Genomic DNA, 15,745 nt, shown 5'->3' with positions numbered 1-15,745 from the left:
AACCTCTAGGACAAGTTACAGGAAGCCAGATTCCAGATGGACACCAGGAAAAACTTCCTGACTGCTAGAGCAGTACAGCAATGGAACCAATGACCCAGGAAGGTCGTGGGCTCTCCCACACTAGAGGCCTTCAAGAGGCAGCTGGACAACCATCTGTCAGGGATGCTTAGAGGTGGATTCCTGCATTGAGCAGGGGGTTGGACTCGATGGCCTTAGAGCCCCCTTCCAACTCTACTGTTCTATGATTCTATGATTTAGGGTTCTAGATCTTCAGTCACCACTGCTGCCCACTGACTCCGTCCCTCTTAGCCCACGTCCTGTCTCCCGTTACCCTCCGAGCTTTTCCTATGAAAAGAGGTGGCACCGACCTTAGAGAAACGGAGAGGATCCTCTCCACCTCGATCCGTCGCTTGAGCACCTCCTTCACTAGGCCTTTCTCTGGGCCTTGCTTTACTTTTTCACGCCCGATCAGGTACACGCACTTTGGAGAGAGAATGAGGTCTCGCTTGATGCCCTGAAATAAGAAAAAGTCTGTGGATACTTGTGTTCATGCTCCCAACCGGAAGGGGCAGGGGAAACCGTCCAGATATCTACTAGCTCTATTAGCTCCATGTCTGGAAGAAGATAAGGAGAAGCTTGATGGATTCATCCCAAGATATTCTGACGCCAACACGAAGAAAATTCAAAATGGCGCACATGCACCTCACCCAGGGCACAATCCACTGGGAAGCTCTGCTGTACGAAAAACGGCAGCTCCCCAAGACCCGCACCATAGCCACGGCCTTGCGCAACTCCCATTCATTTCAATAGGGCTTGTGCAGGTGAACTTGCCAATGGATTGTGTCCCTTACGTTCAGATCTGTCTGCAGCCCATAAGGACTCCCGACATGTTGCCTTGCGGCAAGGCTATCTTCCCTGTACGAGGCCACGTTAGACTGACTCTCCAAGTACCACCTAGTTATGGGATTTCACAAATATGGTATTTTTGGAGCCCATGGTGCTTCCCCCTCCCCCAGGGCTTGGTTCATCAGACACACTGGGCCTCTCCCACCAATCCTCTCCTCCTCCTCCATGCATCGCAATTGCCTTGGATCCCTTATTGGCTTCACTCAGGCTCTGGCTGCCCTATTTTCATATATCATTGTGGATGGGTGATATCTAAAGGTAACGCCATCACAAAGGGCGGCTGCTAGGTGGTGGCCGCAGGAGCAGGAGCCGAGCTGGTCCACCCGGCCACGGAACTGAGTAACACTGCCACAGGGGAAGGCTGAGCAGAGCAGGAACCAGGCCAAAAGATCCCACTGACATACCTTAAACCTCCTGTCGTATTTGGTGACGGTGTCGGCAAAATCTATCTTTTCCCGCTTGCCCACAAACTGCCGGAGTTCTGGATGGTCCTCCATGCCTATGTAGTCCCCCACAAAGTTCCTGTTGATGCTGTTCCGCCGTCGCTCCTTCTTGTTCAGCAGCAGGTCGGAAGCTTAAGAAAGAGGGGGAGAAAGCGTTACTTTTGTTGTTTATTCGTTCAGTCGCTTCCGACTCTTCGTGACTTCATGGACCAGCCCATGCCAGAGCTTTCTGTCGGCTGTCGCCACCCCTAGCTCCCCCAAGGTCAAGTCTGTCACCTCCAAATATGCAGATGACACCACTTTGATGGCTGAAAGCGAGGTGGAGCTGAGGAGTCTTATGATGAAGGTGAAAGAAGAAAGTGCAAAAGCTGGGTTGCAGTTAAACCTCAAAAAACAAAGATTATGGCAACCAGCTTGATTAATAACTGGCAAATAGAGGGAGAAAACGTGGAGGCAGTGACAGACTTTGTGTTTCTGGGTGCAAAGATTACTGCAGACGCTGACTGTATCCAGGAAATCAGAAGACGTTGACTTCTTGGGAGGAGAGCAATGACAAATCTTGATAAAATAGTTAAGAGCAGAGACACCACACTGACAACAAAGGTCCGCATAGTTAAAGCAATGGTATTCCCCGTAGTAACCTATGGCTGCGAGAGCAGGACCATAAGGAAGGCTGAGCGAAGGAAGATAGATGCTTTTGAACTGTGGTGTTGGAGGAAAATTCTGAGAGTGCCGTGGACCGCAAGAAGATCAAACCAGTCCATACTCCAGGAAATAAAGCCAGACTGCTCACTTGAGGGAATGGTATTAAAGGCAAAACTAAAGTACTTTGGCAACATAATGAGAAGACGGGATACCCTGGAGAAGAGGCTGATGCTAGGGAAAGTGGAAGGCAAAAGGAAGAGGGGCCGACCAAGGGCAAGATGAAAAGCGTTACTTAGCAGTCCCCAATTATAAAAAGAGAGTTCTGCAAACCTAAAAAGCAAAAAGATGTCCCTCAAAGATAATTTAATTTGCAATTTGCTAAAAGGGCTAAACAAACTCCCAGACTGGGTTCGTCCAACATGATAACCCACGATAATCATGGGTTACTTAACCCATTGTGGGTTATCGCATCGTCTGCCGGGATTTATTTTTTTTAACCCACAATGGGTTATTTGCCTGAAATAATCCACTCGGATAACCCACGGGTCTGCAGTAGGGGTTATTTAACCCACCATAGGTTATCAAGCACCATGGGTTAATTTGCTTGCCTATAGACTGGCGCGGTAAGACAGGATTATATAACTGTCACAGCTCTATAAAACCTTGAAGGTCTGCAAGATCAGAACTGCACATCATTAGCAAACTCCCCTGTTCAGGAGGCACCTGAACCACCTTTAAAATCCTACACAATTTTACCCAGGAGAGGGGAAATCCCTCATGCACCAAATAGGGGTAGCACAAACAAACCTTTGGAAAATAAGCAAAAATAAAGAAAATGGCCCCAAATGCGCATTTCCCCTATAGCCTAAAGTGCACAATTGTGCAGGTATGAATTACCTTCTTCTCTCATCTGCACATATTTTTTTCTGGCCACGAATTTCCGCCATGCCTTCTGGATTGCCCGTGCATAGCCATCATACTTCCGTTCTCTCATCTCTTCCAGCAAAAATAGCTGCAAGAAAAAGAAAAGTCATTGCCTCAGTGGGAATAGAAGTCGAACTGACGCACTTAGGAGGCAACCCTATGCCTGTTTAGGAGAGGGCCTTTTCAGGAGAGGGCCTTTTCAGTGGTGGCCCCCCAATTGTGGAATGATCTCCCTGACAAGGCTCGCCTGGCGCCGACATTGTTATCCTTTTGGCTCCAGGTCAAGACTTTTCTCTTCTCCCAGGCAGTTAACAACATGTGCTGAGTTTGTTTGTTTTTAAATGACCCCAGAATAGTTGTTTTAAAAGGATATTGTTGCTTTTATGCTTTGGATGGTTTTAAATTTTGTATATTTGTTTTTAATGTTCACTGTTTTTAACTTCTGTAAACCTCCTAGAGATCTTCGGCTATGGGGCAGTATATAAATGTAATAAATAAATAAATAGACACAAAGATGTCCCAGAAGTCCCCAGCCAGTTAGAGGACTGTTTTCTGTCTAAACATGCAAAGGACTGCACCCTTAACCGGGCAAACAAATGCACCCTGACTTTGACTTTTAAAGGCTCAACAGAGTGTACACCAAATTAAAACAAACAAAAAGGAGGCGTGATCAAAGGGACAGCTGCACACCAAGGTCCCAATAAAAACCAATGGAGCCTGGGTGCATAACAGCACTGAGGCGAAAAGGCTGTGCATGCAGAAAACCGTTCCGGAGCTGCCTTCTGCTAGAATTTCACCCAAACCCAAAGGATGATCATTTTCCAGAGGAGAAGCAAGAGTTCAGAGGGGCAAGAAAATGCCTCTGCTTCCTGGGGCACCTTTAGCTATCACAGCGCAGGCCCTGTGCCCTGCTGTAATGCAGCTCCTGTACCAGGTTTGGGAAATATGGCAGAATGACTCAGGAAGTCCCGCAGACAGACAGCATCAGAAATTCACCTTCCTTCCAGAAATGAGCAGCAGATAAGAGGAAGATATTTTTGGAATAATAATAATAATAAAAAGCAGTTCATCTTCAAGTCAAAAAGGGATCTGGGCTAACTCAGAAACTTCACAGCTGCTTTCAAACAGAATATGTGAGCAACTGTCTCGGGGCTGAGCAGCATCTGTTCAACATTTCTGATTGCTGGAGTTCTGGCTAAGAGTTTCCAGCGCTCCCATCTGCACCCACAAAGGTGAAAGCGATGCAGATCTGGGCCCCATCTTGTAGGGTGCCCTGAATTGCGCCCGTTCCTGCATCCCTCCATAGGTTCACCTCTGAAGCCGCCACGCTTCCAGCTCCCTGGAGTCTTTCCAGTACAATGGCAATCCTTCACACACCCTGCTGCATTGTGACTGGTTTCCAAGATCCGTGGCACTTGACGCTTGAGGCTGCTCCTGCTTTTTTGCTGGGAGTGGCATATGAAGCGGTCTTAAAGGGACTCAGACCTTTGACCCATCAAGCCCAGAACGGACTACCTGAACTGCTCTCCAGGGTCTCAGAGAGAGAGAGAGAGAGAGTTTTCCTATCAGTTGCTAAAGGGCTTTAGCTGAAGACGGCAAGGCTCCTCCAGAATATCAGCAAATGAAGCTACCTCCTTCCACGTCAGACCACTCGGATCACAGGGAGCTGCCAGAATCCAGTCTATTCTCATGGGCAGTGGCTCTCTCCAGGATTTCGGGTGCCCCCTGAGGCCTTTGCTAGCCCCTGGTCCTTTTTGACTGGAGAGGCCAGGGATCCAACCCGGGACCTTCTGCCAGCAAAGCAGGTGTCCACCCCTGAGCTGTGGAGCCAGTTCCTGAAACGGATTCCCAAAGCGACGGCTTCCCTGGGCCTGCAACCCTGTACTCCCATCAGGATTCAACCTTGCCACCCCAGGACTACTCAGCAGGAGGCAACTGCCCAGCAACACTGAGGCTGCAATGTTCCATCCGCCCTGCGGACCAGACGAAATAGTTTTCAAGCGGAAGTCGTTGACGAATGCCAGACTCTGATATTTTGCTCCCTGAAAATCGGGCTGGCAGCCTCTCCCCCTTCCCACTAATTAACAAGGGACTCAACCCACTGGGAAGTTCTCCTGTGCAAGCCCCACTGGAATGAACAGGAGCCGTAAGAGAGCTTCTAGTAGGAGAACCACCCGGTGAGTCTGATCCATCCATCCGCCAGACTTTGTGAATCCGTTGTCGCACAGATGTGAATGGAGTACAGTTTTTGACATGCTGAGGCCATCTTTCCCCTTGTGAAGTAATTAGTGTCCGTCCGTCCGTCCCCATTTCTTCTTTTGTTTTTTAACGGGAGGAAGAACCTGGCAGAACAAACTGCTGACAGCAACATTTCTTGCATGGTTTACTCCCAGCAGTTCTGCTAATTGCAGCACATCCCTCAAAGCAGAGCCGGCCCGTCCAATATGACTGAGATTCATGCCAGATACGCTTCCTGTGCCCAGAAAATTATTATTATTATTTATTTATATAGCACTATCAATGTACATGGTGCTGTACAGTGTAAAACAGTAAATCGCAAGACCCTGCCGCATAGGCTTACAATCTAATAAAATCATAGTAAAGCAATAAGGAGGGGAAGAGAATGCAAACAAGCACTGGGTAGGGTAAACAGGCACAGGGTAGGGTAGAACTAACAGTATAAAGTCCAAGCAACATCAAGTTTTAAAGGCTTTAGGAAAAAGAAAAGTTTTTAGCTGAGTTTTAAAAGCTGCGATTGAACTTGTGGATCTCAGATGTTCTGGAAGAGCGTTCCAGGCGTAAGGGGCAGCAGAGGAAAATGGACGAAGCCGAGCAAGGGAAGTAGAGACCCTTGGGCAGGCGAGAAACATGGCATCAGAGGAGCGAAGAGCACGAGCGGGGCAATAGTGTGAGATGAGAGAGGAGAGATAGGAAGGAGCTAGACCATGAAAAGCTTTGAAGGTCGACAGGAGAAGTTTATATTGGATTCTGAAGTGAATTGGAAGCCAATGAAGAGATTTCAGAAGTGGAGTAACATGGTCAGAGCGGCGAGCCAGGAAGATGATCTTAGCGGCAGAGTGGTGGACAGAAACCAATGGACTGATGTGAGAAGAAGGAAGGCCAGAGAGAAGAAGGTTGCAGTAGTCCAACCGAGAAATAACCAGTGCATGAACAAGCGTCTTGGCAGAAGAGACAGACAGAGATGGTCGAATCCTGGCAATATTATACAGGAAGAAACGACAGGATTTAGCTACTGCCTCAATATGAGGAATAAAGGAGAGCGATGAGTCAAATATGAAGCCAAGACAGCGAGCTTCCTTGACTGGAGTAAGCGTAACATCATTGACAGTGAGAGAGAATGAAATATGAGGAGAAGGTTTAGGCGGAAAAACAAGCAATTCAGTCTTTGCCATATTTCGTTTCAGACGACGATGAAGCAGCCAGGCTGAGATATCTGAGAGACATGCCGAGATACGATCGTGAACATCAGGAGAAAGTTCCGGAGATGAAAGATATAACTGTGTATCATCGGCATACAGATGATATTGGAGGCCATGAGATTGAATAAGCCTACCCAAGGGCAACATGTATAAAGAAAACTCCCAGCGTTCCCTCAAGAAGGACGCAGACAAGCTGGAGCGTGTTCAGAGGAGGGCAACCAGGATGATCAGGGGTCTAGAAACAAAGCCCTATGAAGAGAGACTGAAAGAACTGGGCATGTTTAGCCTGGAGAAGAGGAGATTGAGGGGAGACATGATAGCACTCTTCAAATACTTAAAAGGTTGTCACACAGAGGAGGGCCAGGATCTCTTCTTGATCCTCCCAGAGTGCAGGACACGGAATAAGGGGCTCAAGTTAAAGGAAGCCAGATTCCAGCTGGACATCAGGAAAAACTTCCTGACTGTTAGAGCAGTGCGACAATGGAATCAGTTACCTAGGGAGGTTGTGGGCTCTCCCACACTAGAGGCCTTCAAGAGGCAGCTGGACAAGCATCTGTCAGGGATGCTTTAGGGTGGATTCCTGCATTGAGCAGGGGGTTGGACTTGATGGCCTTGTAGGCCCCTTCCAACTCTGCTATTCTATGATTCTAATATTCCTGACGACTTGCAAGAAAAACAGTGAAGACCAAAATACAAACGACGTTTTATATATATATAAAAAATTGACCTTCCATTTTCTTTGCCGTTCCTTCATCAAGCGCATTCACTCGGCCCATCTGAGAAAAAGAGCCACAGCCGCTCAGGTCTGGAGCAAACCTAGTACCAGCTTACTAGGGTGGGCCTGAGCCTAAGCTGAAACATTTATTTATTTACTTACTTTCTACCCTGCCTTTCTACCAGGAAATGGCGCACAACGTGGCTAATAATAACAAGAACCAACGTTTAAAACTTTAAAAAATGATTAAAACAGTACTAAAGCAAATACATTAAAAATAATTCATTTATTTTTATTTATTTCATTTCATTTCTATACCGCCCAATAGCCGAAGCTCTCTGGGCAGTTCAGAAAAATTAACAGAATAAAGACAGCACCCAACCCAACAGACTAGCTAACACACCAAAGATCTGCTTGAATAAAAAGCACCTTTGTCTGCCAGCAGAAGGGCAGCAGAGACGGAGCCAACCTAGCCTCCCTGTTCAGGGAGTTCCACAGCCTAGGAGCGGTCACCAAGAAGGCCCTCTGTCACGGCCCCACCAAAACCCACCTATGATGCCATCAGCTCTGAGAAAACAGCCTCACCCAATAATCTTAAAACCCAGGCAGTCTTGTATGGGAGGAGGCGGTCCCAAGCCGTATATGGCTTTCTCCATCATAACCAGCACTTTGAACCAGCCCAGAAACAGATCCAAAGCCAGTGAAGCTGTTTCAACAAGAGAGTTATGGCAATATTTTTACTTAGATGGTTACAGATTGTGGAGCACCTAGGAAAAGCATCACTTCAGCACTACTCTGTCACAAAACAGAAAACTGAGGGGGGGGGGAAGTGGCTTGGTCAAGACGATCCAGCGTGATTTCAGATACTTGAACCCAGGGCCAAATTCTATCCACACTTGCAAATTCTACCTACCTGGATGACAAGCAACGTGCCACCACTATCCCCACTACTACACAACAAATGCAGCAGGATGCCCCATTGATCTCCAAAGAGCTGCTGAGCTCAACCTGCTACTCTTTGGGGAACGCAGTCAAAAAGAGTTGAGACTTCACCCTCATACTCACAGACTCTGGAGCTTTGATGAAGATTTTTGTTCTCCCAAGTTGGTATTGGTCAGGGTCCATATTTACAGAGTGGAGCAGGTGAAGGACACCTTGCTTTTCATCCCCTTTCCAGGAAGGCCAGGTAGCGTTGGTCAGGATGGCATACCTTCAAGGAGAGATGGGAGAGAGACACCACGCTCAGAGGTCTCATAGCCCACTCCAAGGAGATGCTAGCATTCCTCATTCCTGAGATCTGTGGGCATTCCAGTACTAATGAAAGATCCACTGTTGGGATTCACAAATTCCTAAGGCAAACAAGCTTCTTACTGGAAGACTTCATATGGACTAGAACCACAAGAACACCATGTCCACTATGAGTCCTCTCTCCATTCCGAATCAATGGATCCAGGCTTTGTAACGCTCCTCCCAAACTCCTTGGCCAGGTTACTGGTTCTGCCCATCATGCCCCTGAATTGGAATCTTCAGTTTAGGCTTGCTTTTCCCCTCTATTATGTATTTCATCCTTTCCTATCTCTCTCCCTATAATCCTTTTCTTGGGGCTTCTTTAATAACTGTCCATGCCTTTTACCCATTGACAACAGTAGCTCTAGAAGAACTAACTGGTCACTTGATTGTGAATGCCTCGCTGTTTAAGTATCATGGTTGAAATCCTCACTTTCAGAGCTCAGCGGCACAGTTCCTGCTTTGTATGTCGACGGTTCCAGATTCAATTCCCAGCATCTCCATCTGAAGACAGAGCTGAGACAGAACTCTGCCTGAACCCTTAGAAAGCAGCTCAATACTGGACACTTTGGGCCAATGGTCTGACTTGGAATAAGGCAATTTCAGAAGTTCTGTAGCCATTAAAAAAACCCACAAGGCCTTCATAAAGCAACATAACCAGCAGAAGAAACAAGGCCTCATCCCAAGTCAAGGCTGGACAATCATGACTGTGTAATTTAACACGATTTATTGATTTATTGTGCTCCTACTCTTCCCTTCCTCCAAAATGATCAAGGTTGTTCTTAACAACAACATCTTAACAACAACAACCATCATCTGATGCAGGTCAGGCAGAGAGATACCGGCTTAAGGTCACCCCATGAGCTTCAGGGCAGAGCAGAGGTTTGGGGTCTCCCTAAATTGTCTTCTAGTCTACACCACAACAACTCTCAGTTAAAGAGGTTGCAACAGGGAAGCAGCAATGCTGGAAAATCTAGTCATCTCAAAAGAATGAACACACAAGCAAAAAACGGAGTAGTCACAGGATAAAACAACCCAAAACAAAACAGGGGCTGCGTGAACAGTTTGGACAGTGCAATGTCAGGGTTACGTTGCCTCCTTGGACGCTTGCGAATAAGGGAGCCCGTCTTGCAGTTCTGGTGTGGGATGCGTTTGCCACTTCCTCTGCTGCTCTCCCTCCCTCAGGCACAGCCAGGGAGGGATATCCCCACATTCAGCTGGACGACAAAAGAAGTGGCAACTTGCATACAAAAAAAAAAAGCAAGAAAGTGCTGGAAGTAAACACCCCAGAGTGCCCATGAGAGGTTCCCCTACTCCCCCCCCCCCCCAACAGGGCTGCAATATGAAGCTGATTAACAGTTTGAAAACGTGTTGGTCAAAAGGTGCCCTGGAGAAGCACTGTGACCTGTGTGTGCTTGGTGCAGGGTGTGGGTGACAGGTATTTATTGATCAACTGATTTACAATATTTATATACCACTCCCCATTCAGAATTTCAGAGCAGCGGGGCAAAATAAAATAGAATAAAACCAGAATAAAAACAAATTAAAACTACACAAATGAAGTGCCAAATAAACCACAGCTGGTCATTAAGGGAAGGCATCCTGGAATGACAATGTTTTCAGGAGGCGCCGGAAGGAATCCAAAGTTTATTTATTTATTTATTTAGAGTATTTTTATCCTGCACCTCAGCCAAAAAGGCTCCTGGAGCGGCTTACAATTGATCAAAGTTGGCGCCTGCCTCACTTCCAGAGGCAGGGAATTCCATAGGAGGGGGGCCACCACACTGGAGGCTGGACTCAAAACGGACAATAGGTCTATGTGGAACCATCCGGAGCAGGCCCTCGGATGATCTCAGTGATTGGGAAGGTTGATAGGGGAGAAGGTGCTTTCACAGGTATCCTGGTCCCAAGTTGTTTAGGCCTTTGTACACTAGCACAAGAATCTTAAACCTGGCCCGGTAGCGAATTGGCAGCCAGTGCAGTTCCCTCAGCAGAGGAAGTTACATGCTGGAAAGGAGCAGCTCTTCTAGAATTTTTCTGCCTATGACCTACGTTTGTAGCATCTAAAACCAAAAGAGAGTAGGCTTTATTTTTCCTTAGAATAGCCTTCCTGCCTTGTAGATGTGTTGTGTTACAACTCCAACTATCCCCAGGCACCACAGCTCACATGGGAGTTGTAGCCCAAAAATCTGGATAATGAGAGTTGTAATCCAACACATCAGGAGGGCACCAGGTTGGGGAAGGGTGCTTTAGAACAATGGAATCCCCCCCCCCCACATATGTGAATTTAAATTGATCAGTCAATCAATAAAACCGCAGATGGTTGTGGGAGCAGAATGCTGAACTAGAGAGAACTTTGGTCTCATCCACCATAGCTCTTCATGTGTTCTTAGAAATCAGTACAGCGTAGTAAAGGTGAAGAAATTGTATTTTCTTTAGAGCAGCATGGCTCATTTGAAAATGCCCTCACTGCATTCAGTTTAAACATATCATATTTTGTCCCAAAGTGAGCTCTGGAATACACTGATCAGAAAGTTTCCAATACGATCAATTTAAATGGAAAGGACAACTGTAGAAGACACCTATTGGCCAGTGTCCATTATATCACCAACACTTTCCCCACCAAAACCAAGAGCACTTTTTGCAAGTCTTTCATTTTTGTCTATTTGTAAGAGGACGGATGGATTTTTCCAAGTTAGTGTGTGTTAGTGCGCCATTTTAATATTAATCATTTTTAAAAGGCGGACTGCTCAGATGCGCAACTGTAGGGAAGAGTTAGGTGTTTGCCAAGATGAAATACACAACTGTAAACCTATCTAAAGAGCTGGACTTGCTTTGGAAGGGCCACAACTGCTCTTCAAATCTTATGTCTACACTCTAAAAGAAACATTATTCTTTAGATGTACTGACACATAAACAAGAACATCTATGTATTGAACACACCTGAGTCGTTTAGGCTCTGATCGAAACATTCAACTCTACCCAGCAAAGGGGAGGAAAAGCTGGAAATGTTTCACAGACCTATGAGCTTCCTTTCCTATTTCAGTCTCCTCTAAAGGAAGAAAGCAATGTTTAGAAACACTGTACCTTTGTAGAAATTTTTGGAACACTCGCCTATAAGCGTAACCGGCTCGCCGTACACGAATATTTTCTTTGAGCCCAAGATATTCCACTTGGTGCTTTACCCTGCAGAGAAGGGATTAGAAATTAAGCAAGATTCGCCAAAGGGATAGAAGGATTACAGCAGCTTTGATGTTTCCACAGAGGAAAACGACTGGCCGCTACGATCCTTGCCTGAAAGGAAAGAAGCCACTGTATCAAGCGAGAGAAAAGCACATCTAGGCTGGGTAACAGAGAAGGCTTCCTAATTGGTTAAGGAGGATTGGGCAACCAATAGGTGGCATAAGACATTGCGGACGGAACCTGCTTCCCGAGTTTGGCATTTGCCGTTCCAAATCAGCACCAACAGCTGCGCTCACTGATCCCTTCTGGTCGGCTTTGTAACGTCCAAAGAAGATTGTGCAACTTTCCTAATCAAAGTCTTTCTTGGACACTATTCAACAACAAAGGCCCCCAGTTAAGTGGGGACAAAACCACCCAGGGAGCATGCTTCTTGGAAATGTTGAAAGAGTGCCGCCCTCATATGAGCATCCATGGGAATGGCATAAGTCTAGAGGGATCCTCCTGATATTGAAGTGTATTAGTTGATATTAGTTTTTGTGAACTGCCCAGGGAGGTGGTATAAAAATGCAATAAAATAATAATAATAATAATAATGGTATCGAAATGCCTTCCAACTACAGAGCTGTGTTGCCCAAGGGCAGAGGTGAAGTGGACATGTATCCCTAAGCAATGCTTTGGATTTAAACAGTAGAGGGAGATGCAGTTTAATGAAAGGAGTGCTGTGATGCTCCATTCTCAATGTTTACATGTGCAAGAAACGCAGAAGTCAGCTAGGCTGGAATAATATCCGTGCTATTTTTCAGAATAATATTCAATCCACTATGGGAAAGGATTACAAACAGGAGTAAAAGCTTTTATAGCACTATTTCATTTCCTTGGTCTGTGTTTAAATTCCACACTTCCAAGAATATTGACATTCTCATACTAATAAATAACAAACTTTGAAATGTTTTGACCTCTAATAATCTGCCACCCCCGTCTCCACCCTGAACCACCCAGCCTAAATCAGAAGTAAGCATTAGTTTACATTATACTGCCGTATACTTAGCTTGAAGCAAGCCAGGTCTATGATGTAGCCAAACTAGCTTATTTAAACATGAAAACGTTTCAAAAGCATGTTTTCTCCAGAATTGCAATAATTCTTCTTGTTACCCTAATTCCCAGACACTGACCTAAAAGGAGTTGGTTCACAGAGAGTTTTTCCCCCAAAAAATTGCCGTTTCCCAGACAAAAAGAAAAACAGTATAAAATGTTCTGTGTCGTTTGACACTGACTGGCACTGGTGAAGCAGTAAGGAAAAAAAGGAATAACACTGTTCAGCCCCGCTGCATTATTCCAGATGTGAGCAGGAGGGAATCTATAAACAGGAAAATATATTTTGGACGGTCAGCTCTTTTTAGTGCTACTCCACCAGAAGGCATTGGAATGGAAACAGAATCTTCCACTCCAATTCTCTTAACGTAACATGATGTGAACAATTTACTTTTCAAAAAATGAAAAAACTGGCAGAGCAGTGGAGGAAACAACTGTAACCGACCACAATTTTTAAAATTTGAAAGAACTTTAGGGCAATGCCAGTAGCAACATGGGATTTAGAAACGGGAAGCTTAGCCTCATTTTACTGTTCACCCCTCCCCGCCCCCCGCCCGCCCCCCCGGCCGGCTTTGTGAAGTGAGCAATGTTGAAGGAATGTCTAGATTTTAGAAAGAAGCCACACACACAAATAGGCAATGCATCCCATACTTAGAAGACTTTTTTAAAAAAAATTCTCCAAGTTGTAACACAGCAGAGAAGCAGCAAAATGTGAAGGAGAAATTAAGAACTAGGATTGAGTACAACATTGAAAAATGCTCATGATTTCTCCCCCGTTTTCACAATGTATTTTCTGTTCTATTTTGTTAATATTCACAATAAAAAAAGGGGGGGGGGAACGTTTGTTAAAAGGGGGGCAGGTTTGTCCAAGGACTGTTTTGGCAAACATTCAACCTTTGGAGTTTGGGTTCATTTGCCATTCAAATGTACACATTTTAGGCCCACTGAAACGTCCCCCAAACTGCTCCCCAGCCCAGCCGTTGTTAACGGAAAGAAGTGAAGTCAAACCAATGAGACTCTGAAGGCAGCAGGCCGAATTGGAAAAAAGTTTGCCTGTGCAAGCCCCGTTGAAATGAACATTGCCCCCCATGATGTGAAAGTTTACCATGACTCAAATGCAACCCTCTTTCGACTACCTGCATAGGATTTCCCCTTTCTCATCTCCATCCCCCACATTGTTGTAAAAGAGGCAAGAGGGGAAGGCAATAAAACTGGCATGAGACATATTTCCATTCCTCTCGGCTTCCACAGGTGGTCTCAGCTGTGACTCTAGCAGGCAGCCGACATCTGCATACAATTCTACACTTGTTCATGAAGCTACACCCATCAAGCTTCGTCCACTATGGAAGCGACGCTTTGGTCACCTCCGTCACAAGATCCGGCAAGCAAGGCTTTGAGAAAGTATACAAAGCTTTCCCAAGATAACTGTTGCTGGAGGCCAATATGACCAGTCCTCTAAGAGGAAGCCACGGCGTTCCTGGCTTCCCGCTCTTCATGGCTTGTCTCCAAAGCTCTGAGTCTCTGCCTGATATGATAGCAAACCCCAACAACGTGGATGCCACGTGGGTTAGCGCCTTGCACTGCATAAACGCAGGCTGGTGGTAGCTGCAGGATCCAAGTGCCGTTCATTTCTTTTTAAGCAACTAGAACCTTGCTTCTTTTAAATCAAGTATCTAGTCCCTATGGCTGGATTGGAGCTTTGGTGCCCTTGGGCATGTTTTGCTCTGGATTTCCTATATCGAGAAGGGTTGGACTAGATGGTCCGCAAAGCTCCTTCCAGTGCTAAGAAGCAGCGATCCCCTGCCCTCTTGCTACAATAGCCTGCTTTAAATACCTCTGCCTTCCCTTCACCCACACCAGGGAGGGGGGCATTTGTACCTGCTTTCCTCCCAGTCTCGAGGCTTTTTCGTTTCATTTGGCTTGATGCAACGGATGTAGTGGGGCGTGCATTTCACCAGGGTGCCAACAAGGTCATTGGCTTGTTTCTGCAAACAGAAGAAAGGAAAGGGAATGCATTTAAAATGCCAGCCACTGTAGGCAAGTGTAGGAACACAGGAAGCTGCCTTATATTAAGTCCATCTAGCCCAATATTGTCAACGCTGACTGGCAGCTGCGGCTCTCCAGGTTTTCAGGCCATAGCAGTTCTTGCCCTATTTGGAGATGCCGGGTATCGAACCTGGGACCTCCTGCATGCAAAGCAAGGGCTCGTTTAGAAGCTTCCTCTAAGGTGCAACTTCTATAGAAACAACAACAGCTGCAGCAATTCTGCTCCTTTTCCGAAATTAGATAGTAATTTTTCTTTATCAGAGACAGTGGAGCCCAAGGGAACTCACAGAAGGCATAACCCTAACACAGAGCGAGCAATAATTTTGCTGACACTGATCTCTCTGAGAAAGGAAAACTTTCAGATTCACAACCGCCAACAACAGCCTTTCCCAAAAGCTTTGGTTGCACGCCAACAGGCCCGTAATGTGCGCAATCTTCCAACAGGGATCAACAGGTCACTCGCAGACTGTGAATTTCCTCGTACAGGTGTACAGTTCGGCTGACGTGACTGGGGAGGAACAGCAGGCACGGAGTGTGTGTGTGTGTGTGTGTGTGTGTGTGTCGGGATGGGATGGGGGTGAGGGAACAATAATGAGTGTCAAATATATATATGTCTGTCCAGAGTCATATGACGCATGGCAGATGGCAACACTGACAGGCTACAACTTCTCATACAACACACAGTACAGTTCCAAGCGTGCAACGTGATAAAATCACATCCTCCATTAATATCTCTCTCTGACTAAGCATACTAGGGAGGTACTCTCAGTTTGAAATGGAACTCAAAAGTCCCAGGAAGGGCCCTGGGATATTCTTGAAGTGACCAGCTCCCCATAACTCCCACCCCCACCCAGGGGACTACAGCCCTGGACAGACCTCTCTAAAAAAAACCTGAACAAACCTTGATTTTGCTGCCAGCAGTGGTAGGTCGGCCTTTCTTATCAGCTTGGAAGTTCTCGGGAAACAGAGCCTTTATAAAAGGCCTAGGAGGAGGAGGAGGAAAAACATGTCAGAGTTCAGCTACAACACAAAAGGCATGTCTGGGACAAAGGGATGGACGGAGA

General features: G+C 46.2%; 1 protein-coding gene across 1 annotated transcript in view; it reads right to left on the bottom strand.

The window, feature by feature from the left end:
- MYO1E (myosin IE) overlaps positions 1 to 15,745 on the bottom strand; it is a 103,518-nt gene that overhangs the window by 17,562 nt on the left and 70,211 nt on the right. Inside the window, exons 16-22 of the mRNA XM_063142692.1 lie at positions 15,583 to 15,664; positions 14,514 to 14,620; positions 11,448 to 11,546; positions 8,139 to 8,283; positions 2,892 to 3,006; positions 1,311 to 1,480; positions 369 to 514 (exon numbers count right to left, since the gene is read on the bottom strand). Of these exons, the coding sequence (XP_062998762.1) occupies positions 369 to 514; positions 1,311 to 1,480; positions 2,892 to 3,006; positions 8,139 to 8,283; positions 11,448 to 11,546; positions 14,514 to 14,620; positions 15,583 to 15,664 (864 nt within the window). The remainder of the gene's footprint in view (positions 1 to 368; positions 515 to 1,310; positions 1,481 to 2,891; positions 3,007 to 8,138; positions 8,284 to 11,447; positions 11,547 to 14,513; positions 14,621 to 15,582; positions 15,665 to 15,745) is intronic.

The sequence above is a fragment of the Elgaria multicarinata genome, chromosome 16 (genome assembly GCF_023053635.1).
Source record: "Elgaria multicarinata webbii isolate HBS135686 ecotype San Diego chromosome 16, rElgMul1.1.pri, whole genome shotgun sequence".
In the NCBI taxonomy this organism is placed as follows: Eukaryota; Metazoa; Chordata; class Lepidosauria; order Squamata; family Anguidae; genus Elgaria; species Elgaria multicarinata.
The sequence above is the reverse complement of the archived record's forward strand: the minus strand, read 5'-3'. Positions and strand labels throughout refer to the sequence as shown.